The sequence below is a fragment of the Pezoporus occidentalis genome, unplaced genomic scaffold (genome assembly GCF_034315485.1).
Source record: "Pezoporus occidentalis ecotype Australia unplaced genomic scaffold, CSIRO_AGI_Poc_V1 ctg14, whole genome shotgun sequence".
In the NCBI taxonomy this organism is placed as follows: domain Eukaryota; kingdom Metazoa; phylum Chordata; class Aves; order Psittaciformes; family Psittacidae; genus Pezoporus; species Pezoporus occidentalis.
Window position 1 is genome coordinate 4,030,955 of NW_026913209.1, and position 17,781 is coordinate 4,048,735.

General features: G+C 38.0%; 1 protein-coding gene across 3 annotated transcripts in view; it reads right to left on the minus strand.

Moving 5' to 3' along the window:
• Positions 1-17,781, minus strand: part of ASZ1 (ankyrin repeat, SAM and basic leucine zipper domain containing 1) — a 44,215-nt gene continuing 26,434 nt past the window's right edge. For 2 of the 3 annotated variants that reach the window (XM_062609622.1, XM_062609621.1), the window contains exons 8-13: positions 14,423-14,498; positions 14,024-14,080; positions 8,519-8,631; positions 3,604-3,709; positions 3,067-3,180; positions 1-1,129 (exon numbers count right to left, since the gene is read on the minus strand). In XM_062609622.1, coding sequence (XP_062465606.1) covers positions 977-1,129; positions 3,067-3,180; positions 3,604-3,709; positions 8,519-8,631; positions 14,024-14,080; positions 14,423-14,498 — 619 coding nt within the window. In that variant the 3' untranslated portion in view covers positions 1-976. Of the gene's footprint in view, positions 1,130-3,052; positions 3,181-3,603; positions 3,710-8,518; positions 8,632-14,023; positions 14,081-14,422; positions 14,499-17,781 lie in introns of all 3 variants that reach the window. The other variant, XM_062609623.1, reaches the window with a different exon arrangement.

The following is a 17,781-nucleotide window of genomic DNA, read 5'->3' on the forward strand; positions in this document are numbered from 1 at the left end:
TTCAGCATTTTTACAGATGTTTACCGAAGTCTGCAAAACCGTAACTGAGTTGAATTAACTTATGCCAATTCCCTTTTTTCCCCAACATAGCTGGTTTGGTAACCAGATGAAAACCAGATATTAATGTTTCACTGTGGAATTACAAACACCTTTTTAAGTGCAGAGAATATTAAGAAAAAATTACTCTAAGCATGAAGCTGTTGTCATTGTGTCCTGGGTTCAGGAAAGAGCAGACCAGGAAAAAAACATGCTGCTATGCCTTCTAAATTGCTTGCATTCTTACAGCAAAGGACTGCTATAATCCTTCTAATAGATGTGATGAAACTCTTAATGGTAGTAAATATCCCCAAGGAAACAGATTTCAGGCATAATTTGAGTATCCCAGTTCAGTGGAAAATGACTTTTCAGGCAACATGTAACAGTATCTCCACAGTCCTGTGACTGTGACAAAGGGAAGACAAGTACACCTCACCAGCAAGTTTTTCCTATGATAGATTCATATGAAAAACTGCAAAAGAAGAGGTCTTTATCAACACAGAACTGCATGAGATAAAGTATTCTAAACCCTCCCTCTCAACCCCAAAACACATGTGCATTGCAATTTTAAATACAAACATATGATATAATCAAAATTATTTGCTTATGTTCACCTCTAAACAACAGCTAAAGGTAAAAATGGAACTAGTAATTAGTAAGCAATAATGACAGCTTTATGCCCAAACAGAAAAGTGGCTTTGAGAATTTCAAACTTACAGTCTATACCAAAAGTAATTTCTAAAATAACCCCCTAAAACTAATTTAAGCAGCAGTTTTGATTTTTATTAACTTTATTTCTGGATCAAAGCACTTACTGGATGCATATACTATGGGTATGGTGAGAAGCTACACAACTTTTCTCCTGACTTCAGCTTAGCTCCATATACCGAACAGAACTGCAATGTGAACACATTTTCCAAAAGTATTCACAAGAATAAGCCTAAAGTAAAGTTTTCTTTACCACTACCTTGGTTATAAAGAAGAAAAAACCAAATCCAAGCAATGTTATGGCTCCCATTTTTACTAATCTTTTTTCCAATGTGGGTGCTTTTTCTGGAAGTTTCACTTCTCTGGGGTCATTCCTCTGTTCATGCTGAGGCAGATGTTAAAGTAAAAAGTGAAACAAAGACAAAAAAGTTAGGGTGAAAGCTTCTCAAGTATGTGCTAAGGTACCTAGTCCTACGAATCTACATGCATCTAGGACTGATACTGTTTCTTTGTGTTTCTGCCCTGCTTCAATTGAAATAAATGTGTGCAAACCTCTATCTTATCCAATACTCAATCATTATGTAATATGTATTAGAAAACAAAACTGTTAATTTACTCTAATTCCTCAGGAGTAAACACACTAACAGATGTTACAAAAACCTAGTAACAAAACATTTGAACTCCAATCATCAAATATTTTAACCAGAACTTCTGCTATTTAATTACTAAACCAACTCATTAAAAAAAAATAAAGCAAGTTAAATAAGCAACAGGTTAGACTTCCTTGAAATTAAATGGAGAGTGGAAAGTGCCTTACAAGTGCCTGTTTGAATATACGCTGAAGATGAGTGAAGTACTGTCATTAAATGCAGCAGGGTCAGGTTCTGTTACCCTACCTTAGTTTATAATGCTTGGAAGGTCATCTCATTTATTGTGTTTTCAAATACTGCATGTTACAGACATGTACTGCTGGCAAAGTCACATAATAACTAAGCTTAGCAAACAGTATTGAAGATTTTTAGGGAACTTACACAAATTTATTATCTAAAAGGTTTAACTGTTTCACTTAAACTGGCACTTTTCATACTGTTTTAGTGCTCTACTCAGAGAAGAGTGCCCCATCATAAATTAAGCAGCACAAAAGTATTTTGTGTTAAAGTCTACACCAGTGAAATTCATAAAACATTACAGTATTTTAATAGAACAAGAATTACATTTTTGAAGTACTCAGAAGGCTGTTTAACACCTCTGTTTAACACTGGGAACAGAGACGCTGTGCTTCATCTTGACAGTTATAAAACCTTAAGTACAGAAGACAGCGAAGTCAAGTGGCACCTAACTCAGATCCCCTCCAGCCCTTGTAACTAGCCTGTACATACAGGAGGCAAATATATACACACAATTGATTTCTGCATATTCAAAAGGAGAACACAAACAGCAAAAAACTTCTTTGTCACAGCCTCTATCTACCTCTTAAATATATTTAGTGTTAAGTGATTTATTGGGAGAAGGCTATTATATAAAATTTACTTAAACTACAGGAAACTCCATTAGTAGCATTATACCCAAGATCTGAGTTCCACATGGCTTTGTTCAGCAACAGATTCCTTTCTGACACTGATGCTCCATTTACTCTATCCCAGCAGCCATTCCTTTTACTAGCCTATTACTTAAAATGACCCCTTCTGACAAGAGCGTGTCATTGTGTTGGTTTGAGAATGACTGATGTGGTGCTAACATCTAGCCTTGACCTCTCCCACCCCCTTCTTTTGTCACTTGGCAGAGTTATCTGGGATGCTTCCCATTCAATCCATAAAAATTTAGTAAATTCCCTGTGAGTCAATAATTCCAAACAAAAGATTCCTTAATTAAGAAGTAAGAGCGTAAGTATTCAGAGTGGCCTTTATGCCACAGTGGTTGTCCAAGAGCACAGGGATACAGTCCACTTAATTGTTTCCTGTGGTAGAAAGAAAAAGATTGACTGTGCCTTCCTATTCCACACTGCTGTGGAATATTCCAGATTATTTCTCCCTCTGTCCATGGGAAGGTATAGGTGGGGAGAGGTGGATACAAAGTGTAAACTACGGCTAAAGAGCCTGTGGCAGACCAACACAGTGTACAGTGAGGCTTCCACTTAGCACCCTATTTTGCAAAACAGCTGACAAGAAAATACCTCAACTCTGTGTGTACACTGTTCTGCACAGCAAGTAATGATACCACTTCTGGGACAACAAAGGTACATTTCACTGATGGATGTCTCATTTGAAGTTGCAAGGAGAAACTTGTACACAGTATTTCAAAGCCTCACCTGCCCATACCCACCTTCTCCACCAGGTCCTGCAGTTTGGCAGCTTCTTCTCCCAGCTTTTCAACAGTGCAAACCAAGTCTTTGCAGACTTCAATACAATTTGCAGTTGGTGACCACTGCAGCACCATCTATTAATAACTATAGTTATTTGCCAGAATTACTGTAGATTGTAACTTAATATTCCTTAGTCAACGTATCATAAAAGTGCCAGAAAAAGTTTGTAACTCCATTTACACTGGGTTTTCATTGTAAAATTTCTGCACAACATTATTCCTACAAACAGCCTTTGTGCAAACCTTTTGTCACCCTAACTCCCTTATCAGCAGAAACATGAAGAAACAGCTCTATCTTCTTTCTTTGGGTAGCTTAACTTTTTGAAATCAATTCTTTAAAAAAAGGTGTCCTTTAGAGAAAGAACACTGGACAGCTCTATCTAGCTTTATAATAATCAAGCTGGCTGGTGACTGTTCATATTTTTCACTTTACAAGGTAGAATAATATTCTAGAATAATGTACTCTAAATCAATCTTTTTTTTAATTTGGTTGAATACCTTGTGGGAGCGATTGAGAAAACGCTTATTCACGGTCTGCACAGGAATGGTCAGCTTAATGCACTCCTCATTCAACTTCTTCAGAAACTTGAGGAATTCATCTCCACTACAAAAATAAAATGATATTGTTATCTGTTAAAGGCCGTAACTTTTTGCAAGCTAAGTGTTATCTATGCATTTCCAACACTGGCTGGTTAGACATGCAATTTCATTGCCAAAAAGGATTAATCCTGTGGCCCTGTATTTTAATATAGGGTAGTATAACACTACATCTAAAGTCTTAGCAGGTTTTGGGGTGGTTCTGTGTGTGGTGTGGTGCATTGTGTCCCCTCATTCTTCCCCACAACCCCACCTCTCCACTCTTTTGGAAGGACAAAAAAATCATTGTGTTATCTGAAATATTCACCTCATAAGATGTACTGAAAACCAAAAAAGTGTCACCCCAAAGCTTATCAGAAATGTTCTATTAACCTCCACTTCTATCTTTCATCACTCCTGTACTGTCAACAAAAATGTTTCATTAGCTGCTGCACAAGTAATTTTATAACATGTGATGCACAACACCAGCAACACTGTTCATGTGCATGTGCGCATACAGATCACAGTCCTGCAACACCAGAAACAGAATTTATACTCAATTTTATGGGGACATATCAATATTTCTGACTTGCAGCTCACATTTTTGATGCAGATGGTGGGAGAAAAGTCTGGTTTGCAGTTTGGAGTGAGGACTGAAATGACCATTAGTCTCCAGCACGGTGGAAGAAAAAAAGAATCCAGTAACACTAACCTGGCCTTTCATTCTGGAAATACATTCCTCAAGGCCTAAAATCTCTGATGTTATCTACTTCAAAGACAATTTATACAAGCAGGAAGACAACCCTGAAAATTAGTTTTACCAGTATCTCCGAAGAGTGGAGAAAATGATAGAAAAAATTAACAGACTAATTTCAGTGCTAAGTTTCTGGAGCTCCCACATGACACTGACTCAATTTATTTTACTGGAAGCCTCAAAGAATGTTATTTATCTGTCATTGGTACTGGCCAGAAAGTTGCTGCCATTGACTGGGCAGAGGAAAAGAGGACAAGGAAGAAGATCAGCCAATTGTTTTTATAGTGAGCTCTCAAATCCTGAGAAGTGCCTGTATCTCCAGGAGAGAAGTTTCCACCATGTATGAGCCACTCAGGTGAATAACAAGCAGGGCCAGAACAAGACACAACTTTAAGTTCCTATAGCAGAACTTCCTGTTATCTTTATGGAAAAATCTGAATAAATTCAGACCCTACCATTCCTCTTTTCCCTAGAGCATTCGAACCTAAATGCAATATATATCACCTTACTGCTGCTTCTGATTGCAAAAAGGCATACATTACATTTCCCAAACAGCTAAACAGCTACTTGCCAATGTGGTGCAAGTATCTAAACAAGAGACTGAATTTAGCCCAGAGAGTGTTTTCCTTCAACTTTGGCACAAGACCATTAGTGAGCAAAGTTTCCACCACTGCTCAGGACATCTGTGATTTGCAACACTGCTGAACATTTAAGACTTCAACACTTAAACCAGAAATAAACAGAAGCATCAGTAGGAGTGCTGGAGATTGAAAACCGAGACTGTCCATGGTTTTTATGAAGATGGTGAAGTAAGGAAGCTTATTTGCTTGTTTTTATAAAATAAATTATTATTTATTTCAGAACAATATAACTGAACTTGAGTATTTATGGTAAAGCCAAACACAAGAAATAATCACATCTGGAGACAGTCTGAAAGTTTCTCCCATGTTACTATAGTCAAGCCATGCCTGTGAAAATTTCCTTCAATTTAAAAGCATAATTTTTTTAGCTGGCTAGGATCAGTTGTGGCAACTTCTGTGTTTTGTCACAAAGGAAATTATTGTTAGGAATTCTGGAAGGATTCGCAGCAAAAATAAAGTTGTCATGGCCATGACATGGGGAGGGGAAAAAAAAAAAAAGGGAAAACCATTTATACTTCTCATATGTTTTTATTATATCAATAACAGTTCTTAGAAACCTATTTCATAGAAATGTTGTATCTGTTGCAGTGACATGTTCTTATATTTGTAAATGGAAATAAAGTTTTCAAAAAAACCCCACTTTTGAAAAGAATTAATGGCTGTCAAAACACCAGTGGCTAAACAGCACTAGACACTCTGTGAGTTTATAATCAATCAGTTCAACATTTTCTACTATGTTAGTTTTTCTATGACTTAATGACTGATCTGCCTTCTCACAGAATGACTTTGAGCAAGTGGGAAGTAAAATCTTTATATAATAGCATGTAAACATAGCCTATGATTTTAGTCTCAAGGTCAGATTCCTAAAATACATGTCAAGCCATTTTCTAGAAAACTATGCAGTGCTTGCCGTAACTGAAATGCTGTCATATTTTGTGTACTTCAATCTTCAATCAATTATTTTCTGGTTTTGAGAACTATGTATGATCTAAACCCATACTCTGCCATGAATTAGATATGTAAATGGTATGCAAGACTGTACTGGGCATCACATGGGTTTTTGATTGCATTTGGCCACATGTACAGTGAACTAACTGCTAACTTCTTGTATGTCACCAACAAAGATGATATAAAGCACTGGTCCCTATACTGACCTCTGAGGAACACCACTCATCACTGGTCTCCACTTTGACATTGAGCCACTGACCATAACTCTGAGTGCCACCATCAAGCCAATTCCTTGTCCATCAAGTGTTCCATTCATCAAATGCTATCTCCTCACAGACTAGAAGCAGCACCAAGGTCCTGTATCAGGAGATGAACACTCTGCTCTCCCAGCCCATCTCAGTCTTTCAATATCTTCTCCAAGTGCCTTGCATGTCTTCCCACATCCTGCAGCTCAAACTTGGCATCATACTGCAAAATGTACCTCAAGCAGCCTGAAAATCCTCCTTTGTGTAAACACAGAAATGGATATAAATACAGGCACAGTACCAGAATCAGGAGCAATCAGTGCATGTAAGAATAAGTACATACTAGACAGACTCATGTAACCAAGGCACAAAAGACAACGCTATGGCAGGAACACGTCATGACGTGACTGCTAATACATAGTGGATTCAGCTGCCTCCAAAATATGGTGAGAATGGTGTACAGAATAAACCCAAGCATATTCTTTGGTCCAGTGAACAACTTAACTAACAGAGTCTAGCTTTATAGTAGCCAAATGATAAAGAGAGCTGTATTATTTGTTTTGGAGAGTCAAGAAACAGCTAGGAAAGTAGCAGCACAGCTGTCAGGTCACTAGTCGACAGGGAGATGCACACTTTAAGGAGGAACTGAACCCTGACTTTTCTAGACATAGAAAGTTATTTTATCAGTAGATTGGATGCAAGGCAGTTTCTCCCCCCACCCCCCCCAGTACCACTCTAGCCAGGCCACTGCAAATAAGGCAACACAATGCTACACAAATGATGGCTGAAACTGGGAAGGAACAAGCACAGAGAACCTAACTTACTACTGGTGCAGCTACAGTACAACAAAGGAGCAGCATCCCTAAAACAGTCTTCTCTAGGTTAAACAATCACAGTTCAATTGACTAAAGCCTCGGAAAGGCAAGCCACAGCTTTCTGCCCTGGTCCATTTCTAAAACATTTGCAAATTAAAACTGCAAACTAATCCTATTTTCAGGAGCTATTCTTCTGTAGGTTTGGGAAGTAAAAAGAGGAAAGAGATGAGTACAGAATCTAAATTCAAGTCTAGGTCTCTGGAAAAAAAATAATATTTACACAAATAGAGGAAAAGGGGTTTAAGAAATCTTAAGACACCTTTGCCTTTACTATAACCTTCATTCTTCTTTTTGTACTGGATGTGGAGAGTGCTCTAACAGTGCTTAAGGGACTGATGAAGTTTAATAAGCTGAGGGATGTTCCTCTCAGCTCAGGTAGGCCTGACTTTGATGGGACTGCACAAGACAATACTGGAAGTATGAGAGGTACTGCAGAGCTGATGCTTAAGGCTGTAAGAAAAAACCTGTAATGGGAAAAATATCAAGTTGGAATGGAAGTTTGAAGGAGTAATGCTTTCTTACAGAACAGTTTCCTTATGAACCTATTCCTACTGATACACGTAATATCTGATACGGAAAACATCTTACAAAGTTCTTAATTTGTAATTAAAAAAAAAATAGGCCTTTTAGAAGTTAGTTAAAACTGTGTCCAGTGGAAAAGAAGAACAAGGAAAAACCCCTGAATACAGCAGTCGCATTTATTAAGGTAGACATGTACAAGTAATTTAAATCTATCAGTTGAAAATTAAAGCCCCATGCAGAAATCATATATGCATCTCTCCCTCCCACACATCTTTTTATTGCACCTTACAGTCTGACAAATTTGACTTCAAGACTGAGAGTGCCTGCCTTGTCTACAGACACAATGGAGAACTACAGTCATCACGTGGGGTTTATAAGGCTCCATGCTGCTCTTGAAGCATGGGGCAGCAAGGAGGGCAAGACCCCATTTCCACAGAGAAATAAAACCATATTGGCTCACTGAAGCATATCAGAGAAAATAAAGCATGATTTAATACTGCAGTCCAAGAAGCCACTTTCAGAAATTATGATATGAGTAGTGAAAACCCTGCACAGCAAGGCCGTGAAACTTTGAGGTACAAAGAACGAACTCATTACTCAAAAAGATGGCCAAAGTAATGTCACATAACAACAACATAGTCAGATTCCTACATCAAGAACCTATGCTTCCAACTTTCTTTGTACAAAACACAACTACCACCAGCCCTTGTAATCCACTAATTGGTATACTCTCATGAGTGTTATGCATGGGATAAGGTGTGAGAGAATTTTACCTCTGAGCTACAGAAAACAATGCAGTTGTCTTAAATAGTTCGTATTTCACTTCCATTTCCCTAGATATACAGTTAATACCTCAATTCCAGCTTCATCACTTCAGAGACATCTCCAATTCTTGTTTCTTCCACTTTTAGCTTGTTAATGGCATCTAGGAGTTTCTGCTGATCTTCAGGATTTGTAAGGCCAATCTAAATTTAAAGAGTAATTCCAAATATAATTTACTTTCAATACTTACTTGATACAACAGGACAGTACCATTTATTGTGCAAGCTTCTAATTATTAAAGAGTCAAAGAAGTTGCTTTTAAGTTATTGCAAGCAACTACAGTGCATGCAACTGCCAAAATAAAATAAAACCACAGAAACTATTCAATGATGCAAAACAAAATTATAAGACCCAAGGAAAAGCCAAACTGAAATTGTACAGGATGCTCAGATAGTTTAAGGTTTATTAAAGGGGAAAAAAAAAAAAATGCAGTTTTTGTGAGTACCTCAGTGTTAGGATGTTAGGCTCATCTATTTCAGAATCATCTCGGTCATTTCTTACAGCAAAATAACCAATCACCATGACAGTAATACAGCATTAACTCAGAAGAAAGAATGGAAACTATAAATTGGCAAAGGCAGAATTTTACAGAGAGAGGGCAGATTTTCAGAAGGGCTTTTCCAAGCTTTTGGGTGTGCATTTCTTTCAGTTAAACCGGTCTCAGAAGATATGATAGCTCTTTGTAAAACCTTATTTTCTTACAGAATGTCATTTAAAAAATAAGTTACGTTACAGAAATCTAGTTGGTGCTATCTCTAAAGCCTCAGACAATCAGAAAATAGCAGAGAGAACACAATCTATTAAAAAGACATTCAAGCCAGATGTTTCTACCATGAAACAGCCTGTAAAAGAAGCCTTTTTATGTAGCTGAAGGACAGCATACTTATAAACTCAAAATAAATTTATGACCTCAAATTAAGACCAAGCCTAACTACTACCTGACATCAGTTTATACAGTCCCGAAGTTCAAATCAGTTCATCTTCTGTACTCTTGGCTAATGCTGCAAACAACAACAGAAGAGTTCTGAAGTGTTCAAGGCTTTCTGTCTCTTTTAGCTGAAGAAAAGAACAATTTTCTTCAGAAGACATATACCATGTAACTGAGATTCTCCAAGTAATACTTGGGACAGAAAACTTCATCAGCTGTATTATCAATGAACTATCTCAGACTACATATTAACTCATATTTAAATCCTAGACTAAGAATTTTTTCGTAGAACACAAAACAAAAAAAGTTGCTCATTTGTTAAAACAGAAGCGTTCCTGTGGCACACTCAATATTTTTCCTTGCTCATCTGAAAGGCTGCTGTGCAACACAGGACTTCTAATGTTGACAGCCCTAAGGATGCTTCTCCACACAAGTGAAAAAACACATAATGGCAGGTCCAAGTATGACTTTGTTCCTAACTCTCCAGCCAAGTACCTGGATGAAGCAGGAATGGAGCATTCTGGAATTTAGGACCACAAGGATCCCACAGCCTTCAAAGCTAGAACATATGTGACTCTCTCTGATGTTCTGAGGACCTGAAGCTCCCTGCTGTAGCCTCAGAAATCTGTAAAATGTGTTTGTAGTCTCCCAGATTTTTTTAATGATTGCAGAAAGAACTTTGGACATGCAGCTGACAACACACATCAAACACCAGGCAGTCTCACTTCCTCAGATGGTGCCGAGCAGCAATCCTAGGGAGGAGAAGTTACTTAGAGAAATGCTTGCTTCGTGTGAGACTATTATTTCTGATGTTTAGTGTTCATTGTGGCTCCATAAAACAGTCCCCTAGGTTCCCCACCAGGTGCTCAGAATTCACAGGTAACATGCTAGACGACATACTTGTGAGCACATAGTTACATTTCAAAACCATGTCATAAGCCTATTGTTACAAGTCTACAGACAAGTAAGTTCTTCAGTAATGTAAAATCCCAACCAGATTAACTGGGAGTTTATCTACAGGTGTCAAGAACTTTACAGTTTCCAATAGTTGCCACAGGTACCTGAATACATTATACTCGAGTCCCTAGGGTAACTATCACTAGCAGCCTTAAGAGAGAAAGATCTTTGTTTCCTAGAAATAACTAACTTTGCTTATGTTGAGCTGCAAGTCTGCTCTATTTATTAGTACTCAGGTTGGCCTTGTCGAGCCCTATCTGGTATAAACTCATGCTTTCTTAATGCTTACAAAGCATTGCAGCAGTCATTTCATAATGCAGAAGTAAGCCAATTTATACAAGAGCAGCAAGTTTACTTTTAATTATAATCAACAAATCAAATGAGCTCTCCCAAGAGTAAGCTGGTTGTTATTCTTGAATATTAAAAAACTATTTTGCTTAAAGCAGGAACTATTGCAAAGACTGGGTTTGCTTTTGACTCCATCTTCTCACTCCTACAGCAAGCAAATAAGGATGTAGTTTTCTATCAGGAAGACACTGTACTTTGTCTCCCTATAAATAAAACAATTCAATCCTTCTGCAAATGGATCAGTGACCGAGTACCACCACATCTTGAAGATATTGGGCTTCAGAAGTAAAGAATGTGATAAAAGTCATCATAGATAAAGTTTTCCACCTCCACCACAGTAATTCTGAATTTGAAGGTACTAGGTGCAGAACAGTAGACATATAGACTAGTCCACACTGTTTCCCAAAGCAGAAAATTTTTACCTTTCTAGACAACCACCGCTGAACACAGGGGTTACAGAGAACCTGGCTACTCATGCAATGATGAATGCATGGAACAACCGTGGTGCAAGAAGCCCTTCTTCCTTATAGATTAGCAAGACTGTAAGTTGGTGTTAGTTCAGTTACACTCTGCAGTCCAAATAACACAAATATTATTGTCAAGTGGCCATACATTTAAGAATGTGCAAGTGGTGTACAAGAACTTGCTTACACCTGTGAAATAATGCTAGGCCTACCAACTCTAACGTCTATGTTACTCTTTACTTAAATAAATACCGAAATAAAAAACAGCCCCTGCAAATCCATGCTCCAAACTCCTGTTTCAGCATCAACATGACTTTCCTGTTACTCTTTAGATGGAAATGAAAGATGACATCTTTCTCAGATGAACCAGAAGTTATGCATAAACTCTTACATTACTGCCAACTTGCCCAAGTGGCCACTATTTTAAATAAGCTATTCTTATTCTTCTGCCAAATATTAAATGTTTTTGCAGGGAGGGAGGGGCAGAGAAAGAAGGATCCTGGAACTGTAACATAAAAGCACACAGACCTGACAATTCTCTAACAAAGAAGTTAAACGTCTGGGTTATATTTTGAATTTTGATGGGTTAACTTGTCATTATGCATTCTCAAATCCAGAATAAGATGCCAATTTCTCTTATTTTAAACTAATAAGCATGTAAGAAAAGAACCTTCATACTCTAAATGCATCCAGAAGTAAAATTACTTCTGTTGCTATCTTTTGAGACAAATGCTCAGAAAGTATTCCAAACCCCCCCAACCAAAAAATCCAGACAAAAAAAATATCCAAGGGTAACGAGCAGCACAGAATCAGACAAAAACCTTCAAATGCTGAATAGACATGTTCCAGTATATTGAACAGACTTGTTTCAGTATGGAACAGTTTATAAGCTTAAGGAATGCGAGGATTTCAGCTTTGAAGAGTCATTGTTTAGGCTCTGTGCAGAATACAGATAAAGATATTTACAGAGAAAGTATCTTTCTGATATTGTTTGATGGAGGAAAGTGTATCATGTTAGTGACAGGATTTCTCCCCATTCTCTGGATACAAAGCAGCTTGGTTCAGAGGCATCCATCAGAGGTCATCATTAATCTTCGTAGTAATAAGATCCAGGCTCTTTAAAATAGCTGGCTGTTAGTTGAAGATCTGCCATCACACTAAAAACTTTCAACTCTGGAGTTACGAGGAAACAGATTAAATTTGTTCTATCAGCAGCGTGGGGAGAAACTGTTAGTAGAGCTCTGTAACTAAATTGCATCAAGAATTTAGGGTAACTTATGAAGTGCTAATAAGGCAGGAGTGTTATGTCATTTTTTAAACTCTCAACTGAAGACTCACTAATTAATTTACATCCATGCACAAAGCATGGTTTATTTTCCAGAAGTGTTCCTGCTGTTACACAGTTCAGAGGCAAAACAATTCTGTTCCTATAGATACAATCTTTCTGTGGAAGAGGAGCTGATCCAGGCATTTATTTCAGTTATCAAAAAAAATCCCTCTTTATAAGAGGGTCTCTGAAACATGCTGAAACACTGAAATGGAGGTTATCAGTTCATGTGAAACTATAGATCCTTCTTTGATGAAGGAACCATAAGGATTAGCCTTTCACTGAAGTCCACAATTCTCTTTCCTTCCCCCAGTGTCTCTGGACAAAACGAAGTAATGATTACATCAAACCAGGTGATCAATATGAACACATACGCAGCCAGATTTGCAGTTTAATGCAAGCATGACAAACACAGCAGCTCACAGTGATAAGAAGAAAGCTACAAAAATCTCCTTTAAGAGCAAAATTCCTGTCAGTGTGGGCTTTAGGGTCCATAGAAAGCCCATACCCAGTGGTTGTCCATTTGGCATGATCCTGAGGCTTCAGAAAAGCAGTAACATCAGAACATGTTGACATGCCTTATAATACCTAGGTCTAAATGAACTCTTAAATAATTTCTTCACTGACAAAGCTCCCTGTACATGCACCTGCTGAGATACAGAATTATTTCTGAGCTCTGGGAAAACACTTAAACCTTACTCAGTTACAAGACAAAACTTCATGCAAAACATCCCTGTGACACCAACTCTGAAGTAATAATTAACATCTGTATGCTAATGCTGGTTCCAGCTGCTGGAACACATGCTTCCTTGGTACCAGAACAGGGCGAGTAAAGCTGACATGGAGGAGACAACTAGCATCAGTAGCAGGCTTGAGTCAGTTATTTCAACGAGACATCTTTGGTATCTCAGACCCGGTACAGTGTGCTCAGAAGAATCCTGTAGCCTGAAGTATTTGCGCTATCCCAAGGAGACTCCTACAGTTGGATTTTATTATGGCATCCTCCTGTAAACACAGGAAGTCTTTCATTCCCCACAGGAATAATTCCAGCAAAGACTAAGGAAAAGCAACCACCCTATTTCCACCGGAAACTGAAATCCTGTAATAATGTGTCACTTAGTCCTCAGTAACAGTGAAATACTAAGTGATTTTAACTGATACCAAATGGGAAAACAAATACCAAAAATGGTAACAACTGAATTTTAAAATGGAACAACTTCCTGCTCAACCCAACTTCCACATCATTGCAGCAAAGAAATACTGAGGACTTCCAAATACTGCAGACTTTCACTTTGTAGTCAGATGTAGGCAAAGAAGATACAAGAATTTAAGTCAGAAATCAAGGCTAATATGTGGGATTTAGAAAAGGTCTGTCTATATTCACATTAAAACTCAAGAAGTTGCAGAAGATTCTGAAAACAGAATTCTTACAAGTTCAGACATTTATAAAGATAAGATGTTAAAAAAGAAAGAGGAGAAAACTAAATGAAGTTCTAAAGTAGTAAACTGACCCGTATTAACTCATCTTTTTGCATGATCAGAAGTTGTGTCAAAGTTGTATCTCTTTCCTGTATAAAACAAAGGGTTTTCTTTTTTCATCAAAAAGAATTTCAGAAGAAAACAGTTTTCACTTATGTTTTACTTCAGTTTTCAGAAATAAAACCAGCTACACAACAGCATTATTCTAGTTTAGAAACATCACATAATGCACATGACTAATGCACATACTTAAAATTAAGCAATCCAATCCTGTCCAGTGAAGTTCAACTTAACATCTTTTAGCTAAACTTCTGTTTAATAAATTTACTTGAATTAAGATACTAATAGTGACAGAACTTTGTTTTTTATGCTGTAGGTACATTCTGCTTTCATGGATTTCTTAACAGATACCAGATAAACCACAAACTTACCCTGAATAATCCTATTATGTGTTCTAGACCAAGACCTTGTAAAAACACTTCCGTGTCACTGAAAGTTGGATAGGAACTGAAAATAGAACAAATGCGATATGAGATGAAAGCAGTGGAAGTTAATAGAAGACCACTAGAACAAAATACTCCAGAAAAGCTCCCCAGGCAGAGAACTGGGGAGCAACCTAATGTTGCACAGGCCTACTGATGACAGTAGTATCTCATAAGCACCATGGAGTACAATTTAACCTATTTTTTAATCTATCAAAATTTTAGAAATGGCTTTTCTGTCTAATGAGTTGAATTGAGCCTGAAGGGCTCAATTATTCATGGATAAATATTATTTTAAGTATCAAAATGTTCCAACTGAACCTTCAAGTTGGGCTGCCGAAGCCTGAAAAATCTGGAAGTGGGATTAAGGAAGATAATTATGTCTTCTTATCAGATACCATTCATATAAAATGGATTCAGCCCACAAGTCTTTCCCTTCTGGTTCCATTTAAACAAAAAAGCACATTTACCAGGAAACTAAAATGTCTATGATTAAAGACTGGTAAGAAATTAGTTGTCAGAGGACTACTGTTCAGAAGGCAGACTGAGGAAGTGGCATAACCCACTGTAGGTTCAGAGTTTAACATTTATTTGCAAAGGTAACTATCAATTTTGGTTCCTTGCCTACCAAAAGATACAAAAATATAGAGGAAAATATCTGAACAGCTTTCATCAATCAGCTGAACAACTGTAATGAACAGAATTAAACCCAAAAGCAAGTCAGATGAAATGCTAAAAGGACCACTGCAGTCACTACAGCAGTGCGTGTTAAAACACTGAGTTAACTGATAGTTTGCTCAGTCTTATTGTAGGCCTTGAAATCAAGGTTTGCCCTCTTTTCACATTAAAGACTTAAAAAAGGTCCTATAAAATTTGTGTATCTACATATATATGAAAAAAAAAAAAGGGGGTAAACAAAAACCACCAACTCCGGCCTCTTTTCCCCTTCCCCCCAAAAAAAAACCCTGAACCAACCCCAAACCAAAATCCAAAACAACCAACCAACCAAACCTCTCTGAAAATTGTTCTGGATACGTAAGAAAATATTTCAGGACTGCACATTGAGAACCTTGCATTACTAGTATTTCAGCATACTTATCCTTTTATGAGATGGACACCCTAAATCACATATGAAAGGAGTTTATGCAACTTGCACACTGTCTCAAGTCAATAATTCTGTGAGAGTGCCTTCTGTCAGCAGGAAAAATAGAAGAGTTAAAAATAATTTTAATAGTGTTTAAAGGCATCATCCCTACCATGAAGTTGTATAGAATTGTGTTAATCACTGCATGCTTCCTCCCTCTCTCAACACAGACAGCAACAAGCGTGAAGTAAACAATTCACGCATACATCCAAACAGCCAATGCCCTTCAACTGGCAAGAGAAGAGTGTGTGAATGACCTGCAGTGATCAAATATTCTTATTTAGGCATTCAAAGTGCCCAGTTTGCAAAGATTCTGGAAGCCCCTGGGTAACTCAAGGCTTTCAGTTCTGCTAAAGGTGCAAGGAAAGGACGTTCTTCCCAGGATCAAGGAAAGAGCTATTCAGCAACTGGACAGTAACTTGCAAGTCCCTGAACCAGCAAAGGACCTAATTCAGGAGCTGAAGGATGCAAATTCCTGACATGTATGTGCATTTCCTTGTATAGTCCAGGGCTCTGGACTCAGAAAAATTGTCTAATTAGGATGGCAGACAGCAATGACTGAAGGTACACTCACTACATAAGGATGACTAAATGATGACGACAGCAATGACAAGTTATACTCACTGACCCTGCATGGCAGGGCACAACTGATATCCAGTACCAGGTGAGGCATGAGGAGCAACTGAGAGAACAGCTCAAGGAGCTATGATGGAATAAACACAGGCATCAGTGTACCTCTTGACTATCACCAGATGAAAAAATCCAGCTTGCTGGGGGCAAGTACATGTGTGTGTGTTGAAACGGATAAACTGCATTTGTAAGAACAGGCATTTAACAGCCAGACATCTGGTATACTCCAGGGGACTTTCCTGAAACCAAGGGTTCCACTCATTATGAGAAATGCTCAAAGTTATGAAACATCAGAACTAGCTACTGTTAATACAAAAATCCTTGAGCTCGACAGAAATGTCTGTTCATACAAACAAATTAGTTTCTCATCTGGCAGAAAAAAAAACAGTATTGTTTAGATAAAGACTACTGGCACATTGTGAAATCCTGGAAGCCGAATCATTGCCTAATACAGAATTACATTTGCATAGCTAGACATCTGGCTGCCACAAACTATTTTTAGTGGGCTTCAGGATTCCAGTGTCTGACTTTAAAAACTTACCAAGACTAACCAAACACTGGTAGAATGTCCTCTAGCCACCATCAGGTTTCAACAGCACTAAATCTATATGGATAACTGCTGCATAGTGTTAGTTTATTTCCTTCTACCAGAAAAAGCCTAGGAACTTCCTAAAGAACCCAAACCTGCTAAAAAAAGGAGAATCTGTTCTAGCACTGAGGTCATTAGGTACATATTCTATCTAGGAGTATAAGTCTTTGTGAAGAGTACCAAAAGACTGACCTATTTAAAAGAATGTCACCTTCCTGTCAAGTACACAGGGACTCAAAAGATGATCCCTAAGGAGCAGACAGATCCCATGGGAGACATGGTTCACAGACAAGGAGATATAGCTAGAACAACACTTTTACGAATCTGAAGTATCTCTAAGATGATTGTGGTTGAAGCAGCAGAGAATGAAAATCTGGCATATACATTCATCTAGCAACAGAACCTCATGAGGCTTTGTCCGAACTGAGTACTCTGTCTGAGACTACCTCAGTGTGAACTGCCGTCAGTGATGGCAGCAATGATACAAAACTAGGGCATGTCAAATTCAGAATGACCTGGCTGAGCAGGGACATAAAGAATCAAGCTGACAAACCAGAACAGACTATCGGCACTGGAATTTGCCTTCTCAAGACCATGCAGTTCAAGCCCAAGGAAGTATATGGCCAGTTTGTTGAGAACTTGTTAACCAACATGTTCTGGGATGAAACAATATGAGAGACCTTTGAAGGTGCTGAAGCAGGGGCTGATATCAGCCACGGGACACCTGCAAGCTTCAGGGCCAGAAGCACACTATGCAAAAAGTTCTAGAGCTTAACTATGTAATTGTGTGCTTCGTTTGACTCACATACATGCAGGAAAAAAGAAAAAGGCACAGCTCTTCCTAGTGGCATGAAGATGAAAACAGGCAGACAGTGAAAGCATAAAAAAAAAAATCTAATGTCAAATTCGGAACAACAAGGAATATGCAACAGGGGAGCATACACA